The sequence below is a fragment of the Canis lupus genome, chromosome 11 (genome assembly GCF_003254725.2).
Source record: "Canis lupus dingo isolate Sandy chromosome 11, ASM325472v2, whole genome shotgun sequence".
Lineage (NCBI taxonomy): Eukaryota > Metazoa > Chordata > Mammalia > Carnivora > Canidae > Canis > Canis lupus.
Genome location: NC_064253.1, coordinates 20,528,613 through 20,545,884, shown reverse-complemented (window position 1 = coordinate 20,545,884; position 17,272 = coordinate 20,528,613). Strand labels below are relative to the sequence as shown.

The window sequence follows — 17,272 nt, the reverse complement described above, 5'->3', positions numbered from 1 at the left end:
AATGTTTATTAGCCAGGATACCATGCTACATCTAGATTATCAAATAAATCCATGATTATAGCTAAACCACTTGAATCACCTACAATTTAAGGTACTGTGTATTGGGAGATAAAGGGTCATCTTGAGAATTGATACCCTAGCCTCTTGATGGTGATTACAGAGAAATAAAGACCTCTCTTTTGCCCCCAAATATTCATCCAGCAGATAGTTATCACACATGTATCATATTATTGAGTTATTCTTGATGTTCTTCTGAGATTGCTATTCTTTTTTTTTTTTTCTTTAAGATTTTACTTATTTATTCACAACACACACACAGGCTGAGAGGCTGAGAGGCTGAGACATAGACAGAAGGAGAAGCAGGCTCCATGCAGGGAGCCCGATGCGGGACTTGATCCTGGGACTCCAGGATCACATCCTGGGCCAAAGGCAGGCGCTAAACCACTGAGCCACCCAGGGATCCCTTGAGATTGCTATTCTTAATCCCTCTCTCATTGCCTGCCTTTTTCCCCAAGAGGTCCTAAGGATCTTCAGAGAAATTTAAATGGCTGAGAAGTAACCTCTTTCTAATTTGCCCAGTTCTACTATAAATGCAGTTTGACTTGGCTGGAGCTGCTAGTCGTGGGTGGATGAGACTTTTGTAATAACTGCAGTGGGTGGCAGGGGCTGCCAATGAAAGCCAGCTGTTTCCTTCCTTAAATACTCCAATCCCATGTTGTCCCTAATAGAACTCATTTTTGGTCTTTTTGGATACCAAATAACTGAGAATTAAAGATATAGATAGCACAGTATCTGTAGCATTGGAATTTAAAATTATTTAGATTAATTTAGTTACCTCACAGAAATAAAGAATGGAAAATTCCAGAGAGGCTGAGCAGTTGCAGATCAGGGTGAAAGGAAGGAGGCAGACAGAAGAAATAAATCATGAGACTTGGAGAGATAACTGACAAATTTCCACAACTGCAGTATGCTTTACTTACTGTGAAGGGATTGAGGAGAGTTTAGGCATGGCTTGCCAGTAGAGTTTGGGAATAGTCTTGGAGAAGGAGGCAGAAGATTTGAAAACAGGTAGTCAGTTAAGTTAGAATGCACACTTAAGTATAAGATTTAATTCTATATTGGTATTCCTAAAAAAGTAATAATAATAAAAAATAAATTGGTATTCCTTAGTTAAGATATGTGACAAATTGAGAAAGCATAGGTACCACATAATCAAAAGACTGTCACTTTAATAGAGAAATGGACAAAAGATGTGAATACATAGTTTACAGAAAAAGAAATATAAATAGCTAAGTGACACATGAAATATGTGCAATCGGGGATCCCTGGGTGGCTCAGCAGTTTAGCGCCTGCCTCTGGCCCAGGGCGTGATCCTGGAGTCCAGGGATCAAGTCCCACGTTAGGCTCCCTGCATGGGGCCTGCTTCTCCCTCTGCCTGTGTCTCTGTCTCTCTCTATCTCTCATGAATAAATAAATAAAATATTTTTAAAAATATGTGCAATCTAATTATCAGGAAATTCGGAAGAATGCAGTTATTAACTGTGAGATCGGCAACGGCTATCTCTGTCATCCACCATTTTATCCCTAGCTCCTGGCACGGTGCCTAGCAATAGTAGATAGGCTCATATATTGGTTGAGTAAATGAAATAAACAAATGAAGTTGGGTTTTTACCCTCTTGGGTTGGTGGCACAATTTAAAAAGATTCCTAATGCCTAGGATTGAGAATGGCATGATTAAAGAAAGGGCAGTCTTGTATTTTGTTGCTGGGGTTGTCTGTGATACAGTTTTTTTGAAAAGCAGTCTGGTGATACATATTAAAAGGGTATAACATGTACTCTTTGACTTAGCAATTGTACACTTAGAAATCTATCTGAAACTAAAATAATTTCACATATAAACATTCACTGTAATGTTTATGATACTAAATTTTGGATATAACCCAATTATCAGGGGTTTCTGGTTAGATGAATACTATATAGTCAATAAAATAATGAAAATTCATATATATTGATATGGAATTATGTTCATTATGTATTAAATGAAATAAGAATTATGTAGTATTTTTTGCATGATATGACTGTATGTGACTCCACATTATTGCTTATTTCAGGGGATTGAAATTGTTGATTTTATTTTTTTTTATTTTTTATTTTCTTAATTTTTATTTATTTATAATAGTCACACAGAGAGAGAGAGAGGCAGAGACATAGGCAGAGGGAGAAGCAGGCTCCATGCACTGGGAGCCCGATGTGGGACTCGATTCCAGGTCTCCAGGATCGCGCCCTGGGCCAAAGGCAGGCGCTAAACCGCTGCGCCACCCAGGGATCCCATGAAATTGTTGATTTTAGATTTCAACTTTATATTAACCATATTAGAGTTTTTAAGCAAAGAGTATACTTTTATATTTGGAAAAACAAAACCATTTAGGTTTATCTCTTTGAAAAATGCATAAGTGGAAGAATATTTTTCATTCACATTTACAGAACCAAAACATTTATTGAGGACCAAGAAAGAAGATATAGCTAAGTAGGGAGACATGCTATATCTTGTGTATGAAAACTGTATATTCAATTTTCTGGTGTTTAGCTTGTCAGAGTATTCGTTGTCACATTTTGATGTTAGTTGAGTTAGTTGTATCTAATTCTTATCTATGTGTTCAGCACCTAACAATTCTACTTATGAAGTTGGGCAGCCCAGGTGGCTCAGTGGTTTAGTGCTGCCTTCAGCCCAGGTCGTGACTCCGGAGACCTGGGATTGAGTTCGACATCGGGCTCCCTGTGAGGAGCCTGATCACTCCCTCTGCTTGTGTCTCTGCCTCTCTTTCTCTTTGTGTACACGTTCTCATGAATAAATACATAAAGTATTTTTAAAATATAATGAAGGATCAGTCATATTATATATATTGTGTTATATCTACTTATTGTCACATAACAGCAATTATGGAAATCCCTTCAAGTTCATGGGCAGAGGTCTGCTTCTTTTGTTTTAATAAACTGGCTTGTTTAACTGTTAACTATTTTTCTGTTCTTGGTCATGTAGTTATTTTTAGTTGTTTTGCCACTAACAACAGTGCTTCAGTAAATATTTTTATAGCTTATGGCAATATAAGCCATAGCCTTTGGGATATAGCCCTGCAAGTGAGGCTCCTGGATTGAAGGGTTTGTGTATTTTTTCTGAGTTTGAAACATTGCTTCACCATTTTAATGACTCATTTTAGGAAAAATACTTGGCTTTTACTGTTGTTATTAAATAGAACATTTTATTTTATTTTTTTTCAAATTATTTTTATTTACTTTTTGAAAGTAATCTCTATACTCAGTATGGGGCTCCAGCTCATGATCCCAATGGGCTCAATAGTTGCATTAGTTGCATGCTCCACTGACTGAGCCAGCCAGGTACCCCTAGAACATTTTAAATAAAACATTTTTTTCTCGGGGATCCCTGGGTAGCTCAGCGGTTTAGCGCCTGCCTTTGGCCCAGGGTGCGATCCTGGAGTCCTGGGATCAAGTCCCACGTCGGGCTCTGGGCATGGATCCTGCTTCTCCCTCCTCCTGTGTCTCTGCCCCCCCCCCCCCCGGTCTATCATGAATAAATAAATAAATCTTAAAAAAAAAACATTATTTTCTCATTGAATTTGATTTGTGAACTATTAAAATCCCATATATCTTTGAGTTCATTTCTGGTTTCGGTTTTGGAGATAATTTCGTTCATTTCTGTGCACTACCATGCTATTTTGATAATGATGATTTTATAGTAAATTTTAATATCTACTGTGACAAATTCTTGTTTTCTCTCTGGTACTAAGTATATGATCAATACTTCTTGCATGTTTATTAAGTTAATAAGTAAACTTAATAAACATAATAAATATTAAATATTCAGTCTTGGCTTTAGATAAATTTGACAAGCCTATTTACTTTAGGGAAACTGAAGCATGGCATGTTGATGGTTTGCCCTACTAGCCAAGAATGATATTACACTTTCTTAAATGTAATAAACAGTGATGTAGAGGAGGAGTTTAGAATTGAATGATCAGTTTGAACATGGTAGGCATGAAAGAAAACTTGAAGCCCTAGAGAAGAGATAGTTTGATTGTAAATCCCAAGGCTGAAAACTGCTGGAGAGTACCCATAGTGCTCTACTATATAAATTTTTATCACTCTTTTCCTTCTTTTATTTTAAAAAATTTCAAACCCATAATATGGTATATGTCCGTATTCCCTTCCATCTGGTTATACCAGTTGTCAGTATTTTTACTGCAATTGCTGCTGCTCTACTGTTCGCTTCCTGTCTTTTGTCCCTCCTTCCTGTTCTCTCTCCTTCCTCTGCCCCCGAGTGTGTGTGTGTTTGTGTGTGTACACACACACACATTCTGTTTCTTTTTCTATCGCTCACTCACTGTCTACACATACTAGATCTATATTCAGATGGCTACCGAACCATTTGAGAGTTGCAGACATGATGATATTTCACCTGTGTATGTTTTGTACATTGTAAGACCCCAGAACATTCTCCTACATAACCAGTTATAATTATTATAGTTCAAAAACTAAACATTGATATAGTTATCTGAAATACTGTTCATATTCTGATGTCCCCAAGTTTCCCTGTAATGCCCTTCACAACCATTTTTTTCCTCTCCAGATCTAGTATGTGAATCATACATTATTGCCCTTACTCGTCGTTTTTCCTTGCATGTAGAAGAATATAGAAGTAATCCCCAGCCTCTTTTGTTCGTTTTCATGATACTGGCTTTTTTTTTTTTTTTTTTTTTTTTATACTGGCATTTTTGGAGAGTCCAGGCCAGTTTTGCAGACTTAAGGTTTGTCTGCTTATTCCTGATTGGATTCAGATTAAATTTTTAGCAGGAAGAATACCTAGGTGGTGATACGTCTGATCAGTTGATTTGAGGATATTGTTTATTGTACTTCTCTGTTTTAAAGATTTTTTTTCTAAGTTTGTGGGGTGATACTGAAGATTCCATTCCCCCCAACTTTTTTCCCAATACTTCTAGCTTTGGTTTATTTTTTTTTTATTTTTTTTTCATTGATGATTCTTAGTGGTCACAAAGTGATTTTCTAATTCTTCTATTTCTTCTGCATTTATTAGTTGACATTCTTCTACAAAGAAGGCCTTTTGCTCCCTGCTTTATCTCTCTTCATTTTATTTTTACTGTGGACTCAAATATTTGTGTGTATTTGTGTGTGTGTGTGTGTGTGTGTGTGTGTGTATTAACTAGGCTCCACACTTGCATGGGATTTGAACTCAACCCCAAGAGCAAGAGTAGCCACACTCTACTGACTGAGCTAGCTAGGAACCCCTCGGGGAGCCTTTTTTTACTCATTTGGTTATATTCCATTCTTGTCTTTATTTTGATGCGTGTGTTTCTAAATCTGACCAGTGAGAGCACCTTCAGGCTGGTTCCTGTGCCCTTTTGCTATCTCCATCTGTTTTTATACATTTTCTTGCTGTTAAAACAAGATGTTTTAAGGTCTTTTTGTACTTCCTCTACTGCAGTCTTCGAATGAACTATTTGTCCAAGAAGTTTATTTCACTTTAGTAGGAAATGATAATAGAAATCAGAATTTGCATGCTTAGGGTGCTTCTTTTTTCTGGTATGTCGCTGCTCCTAGAATTTCAGTATACAGAGATGGAGATTGTATCTGTCTTTCTGGAAGTAGATAGATCGATAGATATATTTTTAAAAATATAAGCATGTGTTCATAGTGCTACTTCTGGTTCCCAATGCCCAAAAGTTCTTTTCTCTTTATTCTTTTGTATATTTGTACCCCTCTTCTCTCACAGTAACATGCCTGGATCCCCAAAAATTTCAGTATATTTACTCATTTGCTTCCTCTTGTAGCAATGCAATTGCTACACCATAGAATATTATTTGTAATAAATGTATCAGCTTAAGTACTTCATGGGTACTTAAAACCGTTTACCTTAAGTAATTAAAAAAATTTAGATGGAGAACTCTCTTTTCTATTTGCTAATATTCTTTTAAAAATTATTTTGTCTGGTGGTCCCACAGATTTTGTTTTGATGAGGCAGTTAGCTAATTTTAATGGAATCCTTTTTCAGTGTAGTAGTTGCAAATGTCCTGAGGTGTACATGCTGTAAAACAGGTTTGTCCATACAACACAGGTGTACTTCAAATTGACTCATTTAAATTTTAATTTTAGGGGAACTCAGGTTTGATCACTTGATTACTGGAATTATTACTTTGTGTGAAACTTTATCCTAGGCAGAAATACTCATGTTTAAAGACACAAGAGAAAAATGCGGATCTGATAAATTAGATGTGAAAATAAGGCACATCAGAAAGAAATTAGAGAACAAGAGCTATACCTAGGATATTAGTTATTATAAACAGTCATTTAATTTTGTTCTGCTTCTTGGCAGTCTTTTTAGAATGAAATATTCAGTCAGATGACTTACATTGCTTAAGAAAAGAAAACACTATGAATTGTAGGAGGAATTTTATTGTGGGAATCATATCTGTTCCTACAATAAATGTACAAGTGTTCTTGCATGAGTATTTTAGTGGTTTAATTAAATTATAGGCATTTCTTTTTCAGGAATTGAATTTAGGAAATACAAGGAAATTAATATTTAGCATACTCTTTAGACTCTTAGGATACGAATAACCTCATATGCAGTAGCACCATAGCTGTAGAGGTCTATCTGAAACCTGATTGTTAGTGATACACAGTTATTAGTTGGTTCAAGTGTATTATAATATATATGTTCTTTGGTTTTACTCTTTGAATACCAAAATGTAGATGTTTTCTAGTATTTATTAAAGAAAGAATCAGGGATGCCTGGGTGGCTCAGTTGGTTAAAGGTCATGATCCCTGGGTCCTGGGATTGAGCCCCCAGTCAGGTTCCCTGCTCAGCGGGACTCTGCTTCTCCCTCTTCCTCTTCTGCTCCCCCTACTTGTGCTCTCTCGCTCTCTTTCTGTCAAATAAATAAAATCTTAAGAAAGAATAAAATACTTTAAAAGATTTATTTTAGTGAGAGAGGAAGTGGGGTTGGGGATGGATGAGAGGGGCAAAGAGAGAATCCCAAGCAGATATGGGACCGATTTCACAACCCCAAGATCATGACCTGAGCTAGGATGCTCAACAGATTGAGCCTCCCAGGTACCCCAAAAGAATCAAATAATTTTAGTGATTCTGTATAGTGTTCTGTACCAGGGAGGCCAAAGAAAGCACATACTATTTCAGTACCTCAAAATAGCTTATATTCTTGTCTAAATTTATTTTAGAATACAGACAAATTGAAAAACCTGAATATACATTTAGAGTACTTAGAATATTTTTTAAATATTAGATTGCTTTGATAGATGTTTATTTTTTTATTTTTATTTTTTAAAGATTTTATTTATTCATGAGAGACACAGAGAGAGAGAGAGGCAGAGACACAGGCAGAGGGAGAAGCAGGCTCCATGCAGGGAGCCTGCGTGGGACTTGATCCCAGGTCTCCTGGATCACACCCTCAGCTGAAGGCAGCGCTAAACCGCTGAGCCACCAGGGCTGCCCAGATTTTTATTTTTGAATGTTTACTTGCACTGTTCTTACCATATAAAAATCTCCGAGTATATTGGTTTTACTGTCCATTCTCTTGTTTGTTTTAAAATTTTATTTATTTGAGAAAGAGAGAGAGAGTTCACAAACAGGGTGAAGGGGAGGGAGGAGGAGCAGAGGGAGAGAGAGAAGCAGACTCCCCACTGAGCTGGGAGCCCAACGTTGGCCTCAATCCCAGTACCCCGAGATCAACACCTGAACTGAAGGCAGATGCTCACCTGACTGCACCACCCAGGCACCCCTGCTGTCCGATTCTGATTGTAAAATTACAGTTTCTTTCCAATCTTGATTTACATTAATTTTCTGGATAGATTTGATTCATGAATCATAAGGCTAGAAATGCTCTACAAGTATAACCTGGTTTTTCCCCTTTGGTCTCCAGCAGGAGTTTCCCCTATGCCCCCCTTTAAACAAAACCAAGACAGATGATTTACTCTATTTCCAAGGAAGAATGTTGCAGAGTCCCTGGTAATCCCTCATCCCAGGGTTTGACAACTTTTTTATTATCTAACCATAAGTCCCTGCTACTATAAATAAACTATCTTCTTTGGTTTGTTCTTAGTACAAATACAACATGCTATAATGTTCATAGAAATGACACCCTCATTTTCCCCTCCACCCCAAAAGACTTTCTTTTTCAGTACAATTTTGACTACTATTACTAACCCAAGTTAATTTTAGATTCTATTACTGAAAGCCTCAGTTTTGCCATTTATTGAGGTATTAATTGAAATATTAATGTATTTAGAGCAGAAATGTCGTTTTTTAGGGAATCTAGAGCAACAGCAAAGCTGAGGTCAAACTGCCATAAGGATGGACACCAAGGAAGCTGTGTTTGGGACAAAAAGAAATCAAGATAAGGTAGATGCAAAGTAGAGAAAAAGCACTGGACCCCTGGGGGGGAGGGAGTGGTAGGCGGGAGTGGGTTTGTGTGCCTCTAATGGCAAAGAATAGTTAGATTTCTGAAGAGGAAGCCGTGAAAGGCTTATAGGAAATATTAAGGATTTGGGTTTAACTACATCTGTCTGAATGTATAAGTTTTAACTGACTTTTAGTTAGCTTGACTACTTTAGAAATTGCTAAGGTTAAGTGTTTCAATGGGGTGGATCCTAATACTCTGGGCTAGTGTTTCCTGTCTCTATAGTTGTGCAAGACACTATTGATATTAGTTGATAAAATAATTACCAATACCCAGCTTCAGCACTAGGCCTGTTACTACTTGGAAGTCGAAAGGGACTCTCGAATGAAACATTAAACTCACAAAATGAGTACAGAACATTTAATTTTTCCTATCCTTTTTGTGATACAAAAATTGTGTTTCTCTTCTTAGCAACATGAACCGTGAAGACCGAAATGTGCTGCGTATGAAAGAACGGGAAAGGCGGAATCAGGAAATTCAGCAGGGCGAAGACGCCTTCCCACCTAGCTCTCCTCTCTTTGCTGAGCCATACAAAGTTGTAAGTCGTCCTGTGAATAGTTTTTTTCCCTTAACAGTGTGACATTTTTGCTTTTTTAAGTGTTTAAACTTGATTTTTATAGTAGAAAAGAGTTCCTATCATATATGCCATTTAACATTTTTCTTTTCCTCTAAGTAAGAATGTACTTTTGGGGGGTAAACTTGTCATTGAAGTATAACATACATACAGAAAGGTACACAAAACCAGTGTTTTAGCTGAAAGAATTTTCACAATATGAACAACCTTATATAATCAGTACCCAGATTAGGAAACTGAGTATTGTTAGCATACTGAAGTTGGCCTCAAACCCAAACCTCCACCCCTCCCCCTGCTGCTATCTAGTATTCTTGAAAATGTGGTCCAGATTAGCTCAGACAATAATCTCTGCATCCCAGGCATTTCACCTTTCTGAATTAAATTAAAATTTTGAAGATTGGTGTGTATCATCTGCTATTTCCTAGGTTCTTTTGCGTATAACATTAAAGACAAATATGTCAGATTCTTTTGTTTCTCACTTATTTCTTGCCATTTGCTTACTTAGGTTTTTTTTTTATTTTTTTTTTTAAAGATTTTATTTATTTATTCATAGAGACAGAGAGAGAGGCAGAGACACAGGCAGAGGGAGAAGCAGGCATCATACAGAGAGCCTGATGTGGCACTCAATCCAGGGTCTCCAGGATCACGCCCTGGGCTCCAGGCGGCGCTAAACCGCTGCACCACCAGGGCTGCCCCTGCTTACTTAGTTTATTAAGTATCAGCAACTGCTACTGTGTTTGAATAAATGTGTCTTCAGTATCAGTCTGGTTCCTTTTTCTGTTATATACTAAATTTATGGCTTTTTTTAATGTGCTTAATGAACCATATCCATTTTAGATTAAGAGCTTGTTGTCAGATGTTCAATGAAGTGAACCAGTTACTATTTTTATAACTTATCGTTGTACTTGATTTGAGATCACATAAAACACTGAATGGTATCATCACTTCTCATGACTCTGATGTGGCCACAAATGTCTCTAATATTTGATTTGGCTTTGGATTTCATTTGATCTACCTTTAACATTTTAAAAGCTTATACTGTGTATAATGGTATTGCAGCAGTAATGACCATTTTTGGTTTACAGTGTGAGACTGAGAGTGTTAGACCTTATAACATTTGGTGTTTGTAGAAGCCATTTATGAGATCTATAAAAGCCATTTTTTTAGAGTTTTTAAGGATTTTCATTTAAAGGCAGTTACACTGACATCATTTATTTTTATTTTTATTTTTTTTAAAATTTTTTTTAAAATTTATTTATGATAGAGAGAGAGAGAGAGGCAGAGACATAGGCAGAGGGAGAAGCAGGCTCCATGCACTGGGAGCCCAACGTGGGATTTGATCCCGGGTCTCCAGGATCGTGCCCTGGGCCAAAGGCAGGCGCCAAACCGCTGCGCCACCCAGGGATCCCCACTGACATCATTTATATGAGTGTAACATAAAACCTAGGGTTTGGGATTAGGAAGTAAAGGCAATTTAAAAAAAAAAATACAAAACAGGAACTTGGTCCAGAATCTTTGAATCATACTACCATTTATTTTGTTATTACATTGTAATCAATTAGATTCCTGATCTTTTTTTTTTTTTAAGATTTTATTTATTTATTCATGAGAGAGAGAGAGAATGAGAGAGAGACAGGTAGAGACACAGGCAGAGGGAGAAGCAGGCTCCAGGTAGGGTGCCTGATATGGGACTCTATCCCGGGTCTCCAGGATCACGCTCTGGGCTAAAGGCAGCGCTAAACCGATGAGACACCCGGGCTGCTCTTGATTCCTGATCTTGATGTTATCTACAAATTGCTATGTATTTTCCTCTCTTGTTTAATAGAGGTCAGACTGATTTTTCAAATAATCTAAAGTCATTATCAATTCATGCCAACCTCAAAATAAATTGTAGTTCTGTCTTGATTTCCTCTTTAATGCAATCAGTAAGCTTAGTGTCTTTCATGTTTATGAATGTGAAAGAGTTCTTAAGCTTGTAGATATTTTGGACTGTTTTTTATTATCCAAGACTGATTTTTAAAACTTCAAGTCTCTACCATTGACTTCAAAACTTGGAGTGTTTCTTGGTCAGAATTAATAGAGTTAATATTTGAAACTTTATCAATGGATTTTCCATCCTTTTTTTAAAAATTTTTATTTATTTATGATAGTCACACAGAGAGAGAGAGAGAGAGGCAGAGACATAGGCAGAGGGAGAAGCAGGCTCCATGTACCGGGAGCCCGACGTGGGATTCGATCCTGGGTCTCCAGGATCGTGCCCTGGGCCCAAAGGCAGGCGCTAAACCGCTGTGCCACCCAGGGATCCCGGATTTTCCATTCTTAATTTGTGATTGACTTTTATTAACGTAGTTGGTCATAGTAACAGAAGGAATTAAAATTTCATTTCTCCTTTTAATTATATCATTGAACTCTAGGAATATAATGTTTTCCTAGATGGCCAGAATAATGAAGAGTTGGCTAATCTCACCTAGAACTTAACTACATAAGGGCATATTACTTCTCTGCTCTTCAAAAGATTTTTATTACTGTTCAGTATATTTATTGGTGAAATTTTTTCCCCTCTTGGAATCTTGTACATACTTCTCAGTGTCCTATAGAATATTTGTGTCTATGCATGAATGTTTTTCACTTTCACTGCATTTTTTTCACTATAAAAATTAGGTATTTGGAATTTGCTTTTGAGATGTTAACCTTAAGATAGAAGATGAGGCCTCCTGTTGAAAAGCCTCCTTGAATTTGAAGTTAGGAAAGTCTGTTTAGAAGCATTATTTCCATTTATGCTAATTATATTGTTTTACTTTACAATTTTTTTGTAGACTAGCAAAGAAGATAAGCTATCAAGTCGTATTCAGAGTATGCTTGGAAACTACGATGAAATGAAGGATTTCATAGGAGACAGATCTATACCAAAGCTTGTTGCAATTCCCAAGCCCACAGTACCACCAACAGCAGATGAAAAATCTAACCCAAATTTCTTTGAACAGAGACATGGGACCTCTCATCAGAGTAGCAAATGGACTCCAGTAGGACCTGCACCCAGTACTTCTCAGTCTCAGAAACGGTCTTCAGGCTTGCAGAGTGGACACAGTAGCCAGCGGACCAGTGCAGGTGGCAGTGGTGGCACTAATAGTAGTGGCCAGAGGCATGACCGTGACTCATACAGCAGTAGCGGAAGCAGTAGTCGGAAAAAAAGCCAGCATGGATCAGAACACTCCAAATCACGCTCTTCCAGCCCTGGAAAACCCCAGGCTGTTTCTTCATTGAGCTCTAGTCATTCCAGGTCTCATGGGAATGATCACCATAGCAAGGAACATCAGCGTTCGAAATCACCTCGGGACCCTGATGCAAACTGGGATTCTCCTTCCCGTGTACCTTTTTCAAGTGGGCAGCACTCAAATCAGTCTTTCCCACCTTCATTGATGTCAAAGTCCAGTTCAATGTTACAGAAACCCACTGCCTATGTGCGGCCCATGGATGGACAGGAGTCCATGGAACCAAAGCTGTCCTCTGAGCCCTACAGCAGCCAATCCCATGGCAACAGCATGACTGAACTGAAGCCCAGTAGCAAAGCACATCTCACCAAGCTGAAAATACCTTCCCAACCTTTGGACGTAAGTCTCACATTTAGAATTTTTTGTTTGCTTTTTTAATTTATACATTTGTTTTAGAGAAGGAGAGAGGGAGAGAGAGAAGGAAAGAGAACCTCCAGCAGACTCCCATCACCTCGAGATCTGGACCTGAGCTAAAATCAAGAGTTGAACGCTTGATCAACTGTGCCTCCCAGGTGCCCCTGGAGCCTTTAATATTATGACTCTGTGAAGCAGTTGACTATGAAATTATATTTGAACTTGAACTGTGTCTCTGTTTAAATAATAAGATATATATAAGTTTAAAAAAAAGACTTGTGGATTGACTCCCAAGTGGATCGGTAGACCAGTTAGCTTCCCCTATTGGACAATAGAAGAAATGTCACTCACTGTTTTGAAATATTCACATGATAATCAGTTATCGAATAAAAGTATTATCTTTGAAATCAAAACTTTATTTTATTTTTTTTTAAAGATTTTATTTATTCATAGAGAGGCAGAGACACAGGCAGAAGGAGAAGCAGGCTCCATGCAGAGAGCCTGACGTGGGACTCGATCCAGGGTCTCCAGGATCACGCCCTGGGCCGCAGGCGGCGCTAAACCGCTGCGCCACCGGGGCTGCCCTGAAATCAATACTTTAAATTTCCTCCTTTTGATTATACAAAAGAATACATCTTGACTTCTTTTTTTTTTTTTTTTTAAAGATTTATTTATTTATTCATTCAGAGAGAGCTAGAGAGAGGCAGAGACACAGGCAGAGAGAGAAGCAGGCTCCATGCAGGAAGCCCGATGCGGGACTCGATCCCTGGTCTCCAGGATCACACCCCGGGCTGCAGGCGGCGCTAAACCACTGCGCCACCAGGCTGCCCCATCTTGACTTCTTTTGTTTAAAAAAGTTATCTTCTGTATTCTCATTGGGATAATTATGAGCGTGATGTGGGCCGTGGATCATTGTAGGGAATATTGGGATTTTGGGAGGGGGCATCCATCAAAATGGTAATATTGATAATTTTCAATGCCATGATCTTTTTCTCTGGTTACACTTAAGGGTTTGAGACAGCTGCTCTAGATTCATAGTGGTGGTTTGAAATTTACAGTATTTATAACTGCATACCAAAGCATCAGAATAACCAAAGAAATTGAGGATTGACTGTGAAATAGTTGAAGTTTTATCTTTTAACGTAAGTCTTAAAAGTGGTGTCTATAACTGATAATCATAGTTCATAGCTTTTTTTATTTTATTTTATTTTATTGACTTATTTGACAGAGAGAGAGTGCACACACAAGCAGGGGGAACAGCAGGTAGATGGAGAGAGAGAAATAGGCTCCCCGCAAAGCAAGGAGCCCGATGTAGGGCTCAATCCCAGAACTCTGGGATCATGACCTAAGTGGAAGGCAGGCACTCAACCAACTGAGCCACCCAGGTGCCCCAGTTCATAGCTTTTAAAACAGTGGCAGAAGGGATCAAGGATAGGTAAAATGCTATTTTGAGAACATTTAAACATTTTTCTAGTGGCCTTGAGAAACTCATGTTCATGGCAGTTGTCATCTAATTATTTCTCTCAAGAAAACAGTGAAGTGTAGTTATTTGTACTTTTTTCAAACAGTGTGATTGTTGGAGGTAGACTTATGTTCAAACTCTAGCTCTTTAATTCCTGATTGTGCTTTAGAATAAACAACTTTTCTGTGATTTTAGAAAAGTAGTGTAAAATGTCCATCATGTTCCAGACAAGTGTTCTTTCAATAATAATGGTTTTATTCTGATTGTTAGTTTATGTGAAATGATGTTTTTCAGTATCATGGTATATTTTGTACATAAACTCGAATTTTTGACAAATTGCTCACCTGCAAAATGACATTTAAAAATTTATTTCTAATCTAAATATAAGAAAGATAAAATTTTAAAAAAAAGGAAAGATAAAATTTTTCAAAAATTTTGGAAAATACAAAGTTCTTCAAATCCTGTATATTTGTTGATTAAATCTTTTTAGAGCTTGAAAAATTTGTATTTAAAGAAATTTGTTGAAAGATTCTAATTAGTGTTGTGATTTAGAGTTGTGGGATCATAAATATGTCTTTAAATTTAATTCGTTTTCTAACAATGTTGCTGAAATTGTGCAAGAAATGATAAAAATCTAAATAATAAATGACTCTAAGTCTAACGTGTATTTCTTTTCCTTTTAAGGCATCTGCTTCTGGTGACGTAAGCTGTGTGGATGAAATTCTTAAAGTAAGTTGTTGTTATAATACTTTAGGTCTTTTTTGTTTATGATACTCTACTATATTCTTGTCCTCTTTTCCCTGATATTTCACAAAGGTTCTAGGGCAGCAGATTGCTTACATGTGAAACCATATTACATCTATGAAAAATAATGCTGCTGTGCTTACTTTCATACTTAGTTTCTGAGTCATTTGGTTTATGTACTCTCTGCCCTCAAAGAACTGGTTTTGTTTGTTTTTCATTTTTAAGTGAAACAAGTTCCAGTCATAATAGTTTGCCTTGAAAAGAGAAAGAAACCAAATACAACAATACTTTCTAAGGCTTATCAGTAAATTACCAGTCCAATTATTTCACTGAAAATAGCTTGCTTTGTAATTCATCTGTACACACTGGTCAACTCCTACAATGAAAGACCTCCTCTGAATACTGCTCATTTTGAGTGTTGGATGGAATATTTTTAAAATTGATACATGACCGAAATGTGCATTCCTCTTTTGGGAGAAGAAAAAGTTGTCTGTTGGAAAAAGAGAAAAGTCCAGTGGGTTAATCAGTGGCAGTGACTGCTTTTGGCTCAGCAGTGAAAAACTGTCAGTCATACATTACTTGTGTTTTTACATAAGCTCCTGAGTTTTTTGTGTGTATATCTGCATTTCACTGTGGATACTTATGAAAGACTACTTTTGTTGCTACTTATGCACTTTATTCCCTCCTTCCTTTCTTCAGCCCAGCACAGTCTCATTTACCTCTGTCATTCTGCTGAAGCTGTTTCTGTAAGGTCCTGATCTTCCCCTTCAGTGGTGGCTTATTTGAGTTCTTTGCTCTTTCTGCTATTTCATCGAATTTTTAGTTTTTCCTTCTGGAAACCTCATTCTTCCTTCGTTGCTTGTTGTTATGCTTTATTTATTGTTTTTATTTCCATCTACCTTTCTTGTCTCTCATTCTCTGCCTTTTGGGAACCTTTGTGTCTTCTTTTACCTTTTAAATATGGTTCTTTTCTCTCAGTTTCTTTCTGCTCTGTCTTGATTTTCCTCCATTGTTAACGGCTTCACCTGTTAGGTAACTGTTTGGTCTTTCTCTCCTTCCTGGCCTCCTCTGAGTTCTAGTTTATGTCTCTTCTTTGCTTCGTAGTTGTGTGTCCTTTGCATTTCTCCTTGCTTCTTTGGACTCAGTGTATCTAAAGGCAGATTTCTCAGACTTCCTTCTCTTAGTAGTGCCTCCTGTGCTTATAACTGCATGTACACTTCGAATATTCCTTGAAAATACCATTCCTTTATTTCCATTTTTGTCACCTTGAGCTTTAAGAATTGTAATGTTATAGTCCTCACTTTGCTCATCTGTCTTCTGCATTGCTACCAGATTCTCCCTTTAATCCATTATGTTCCTAAGTTAATCTCCACCTTAGAAATTTCAGTGATTCTGTAAGCCTCATAGAACTTTGTAGACCTTTCACAGATTGATTCCAGCCTCTCTTGCTGTTGATTCACCACTTTTGTCAAATTGTCACACACTTTCTTTCCCTTTTACCTTTTTAAAGTAAATTTAAGTGAAATAGGTTTCTCCTTTGTCTTCATATACAGATTCTGTTTTTTCTTAGAATTCCAGTGAAATCCTTCTTTCCCCTGTGTCAGACCATCAGATCACAATAGTAACTCTTTCTTTTGAATCTCATACAGCATGCATTTCTCAGTTGCCACGTATATAAAAAGTGTAACGGACTGTTTATCATTTCTCTCTGAAACCTCAGGAACGCATAGCATTGTAATACCTGGAAGAATCTTTTTCTTGCATTTAATTATCTCTTTGATGATACTGACCATTTATTCTACATTTTATTTATGCAGGGCTTGGCACATGGCCTTGGATGTAGTAGGTCATTTAATTTAATTTAATGGAGTTAAGTAGATTTTCCTTTGAAAGTACTTTGGTATTTGAGGTGTAAAATGCCATCACTGAAAACCTGGAGTGTTTGAGTTTGTTTCCTTTCCCTGTATGCAGTACATAAGGAACTGCAGGCCCAAATTACTTTCATGTTTTCTTGATGTTTATAATCAATACTGTTTCTAGGAACTCCATAATGAACTTAAAGAAAAAACTTTTAATCTAAAAATGACATATGTTTATTGTAAGAACAAAAAAGGTTAATTTGCAGCTTTCTAATAAGGAAGCACCTGCCATGTATCAAGCTCTTTGGATACAGTACTGATAATGATAGTGTTGCACCTTTGAGCTGACGTTCTTGCTGCATATTGGAAATAATTATGCAATATTTCAGAAAATGAAATGCTATTAAAAAAATAAAGCATTGTAAGAAGAGAAAGCGCAATTACTGTTTTATGAGATTCCAGTAGTAGAGATTGTATCAAGTGCCCATGTCTCTTTC

General features: G+C 37.1%; 1 protein-coding gene across 4 annotated transcripts in view; it reads left to right on the top strand.

The window, feature by feature from the left end:
- AFF4 (ALF transcription elongation factor 4) overlaps positions 1-17,272 on the top strand; it is a 93,188-nt gene that overhangs the window by 23,824 nt on the left and 52,092 nt on the right. For 2 of the 4 annotated variants that reach the window (XM_025433164.3, XM_025433162.3), the window contains exons 2-5: positions 8,361-8,452; positions 8,922-9,048; positions 11,901-12,695; positions 14,857-14,901. In XM_025433164.3, coding sequence (XP_025288949.1) covers positions 8,926-9,048; positions 11,901-12,695; positions 14,857-14,901 — 963 coding nt within the window. In that variant the 5' untranslated portion in view covers positions 8,361-8,452; positions 8,922-8,925. The remainder of the gene's footprint in view (positions 1-8,360; positions 8,453-8,921; positions 9,049-11,900; positions 12,696-14,856; positions 14,902-17,272) is intronic. The other 2 variants (XM_049116065.1, XM_025433163.3) reach the window with 1 other exon arrangement.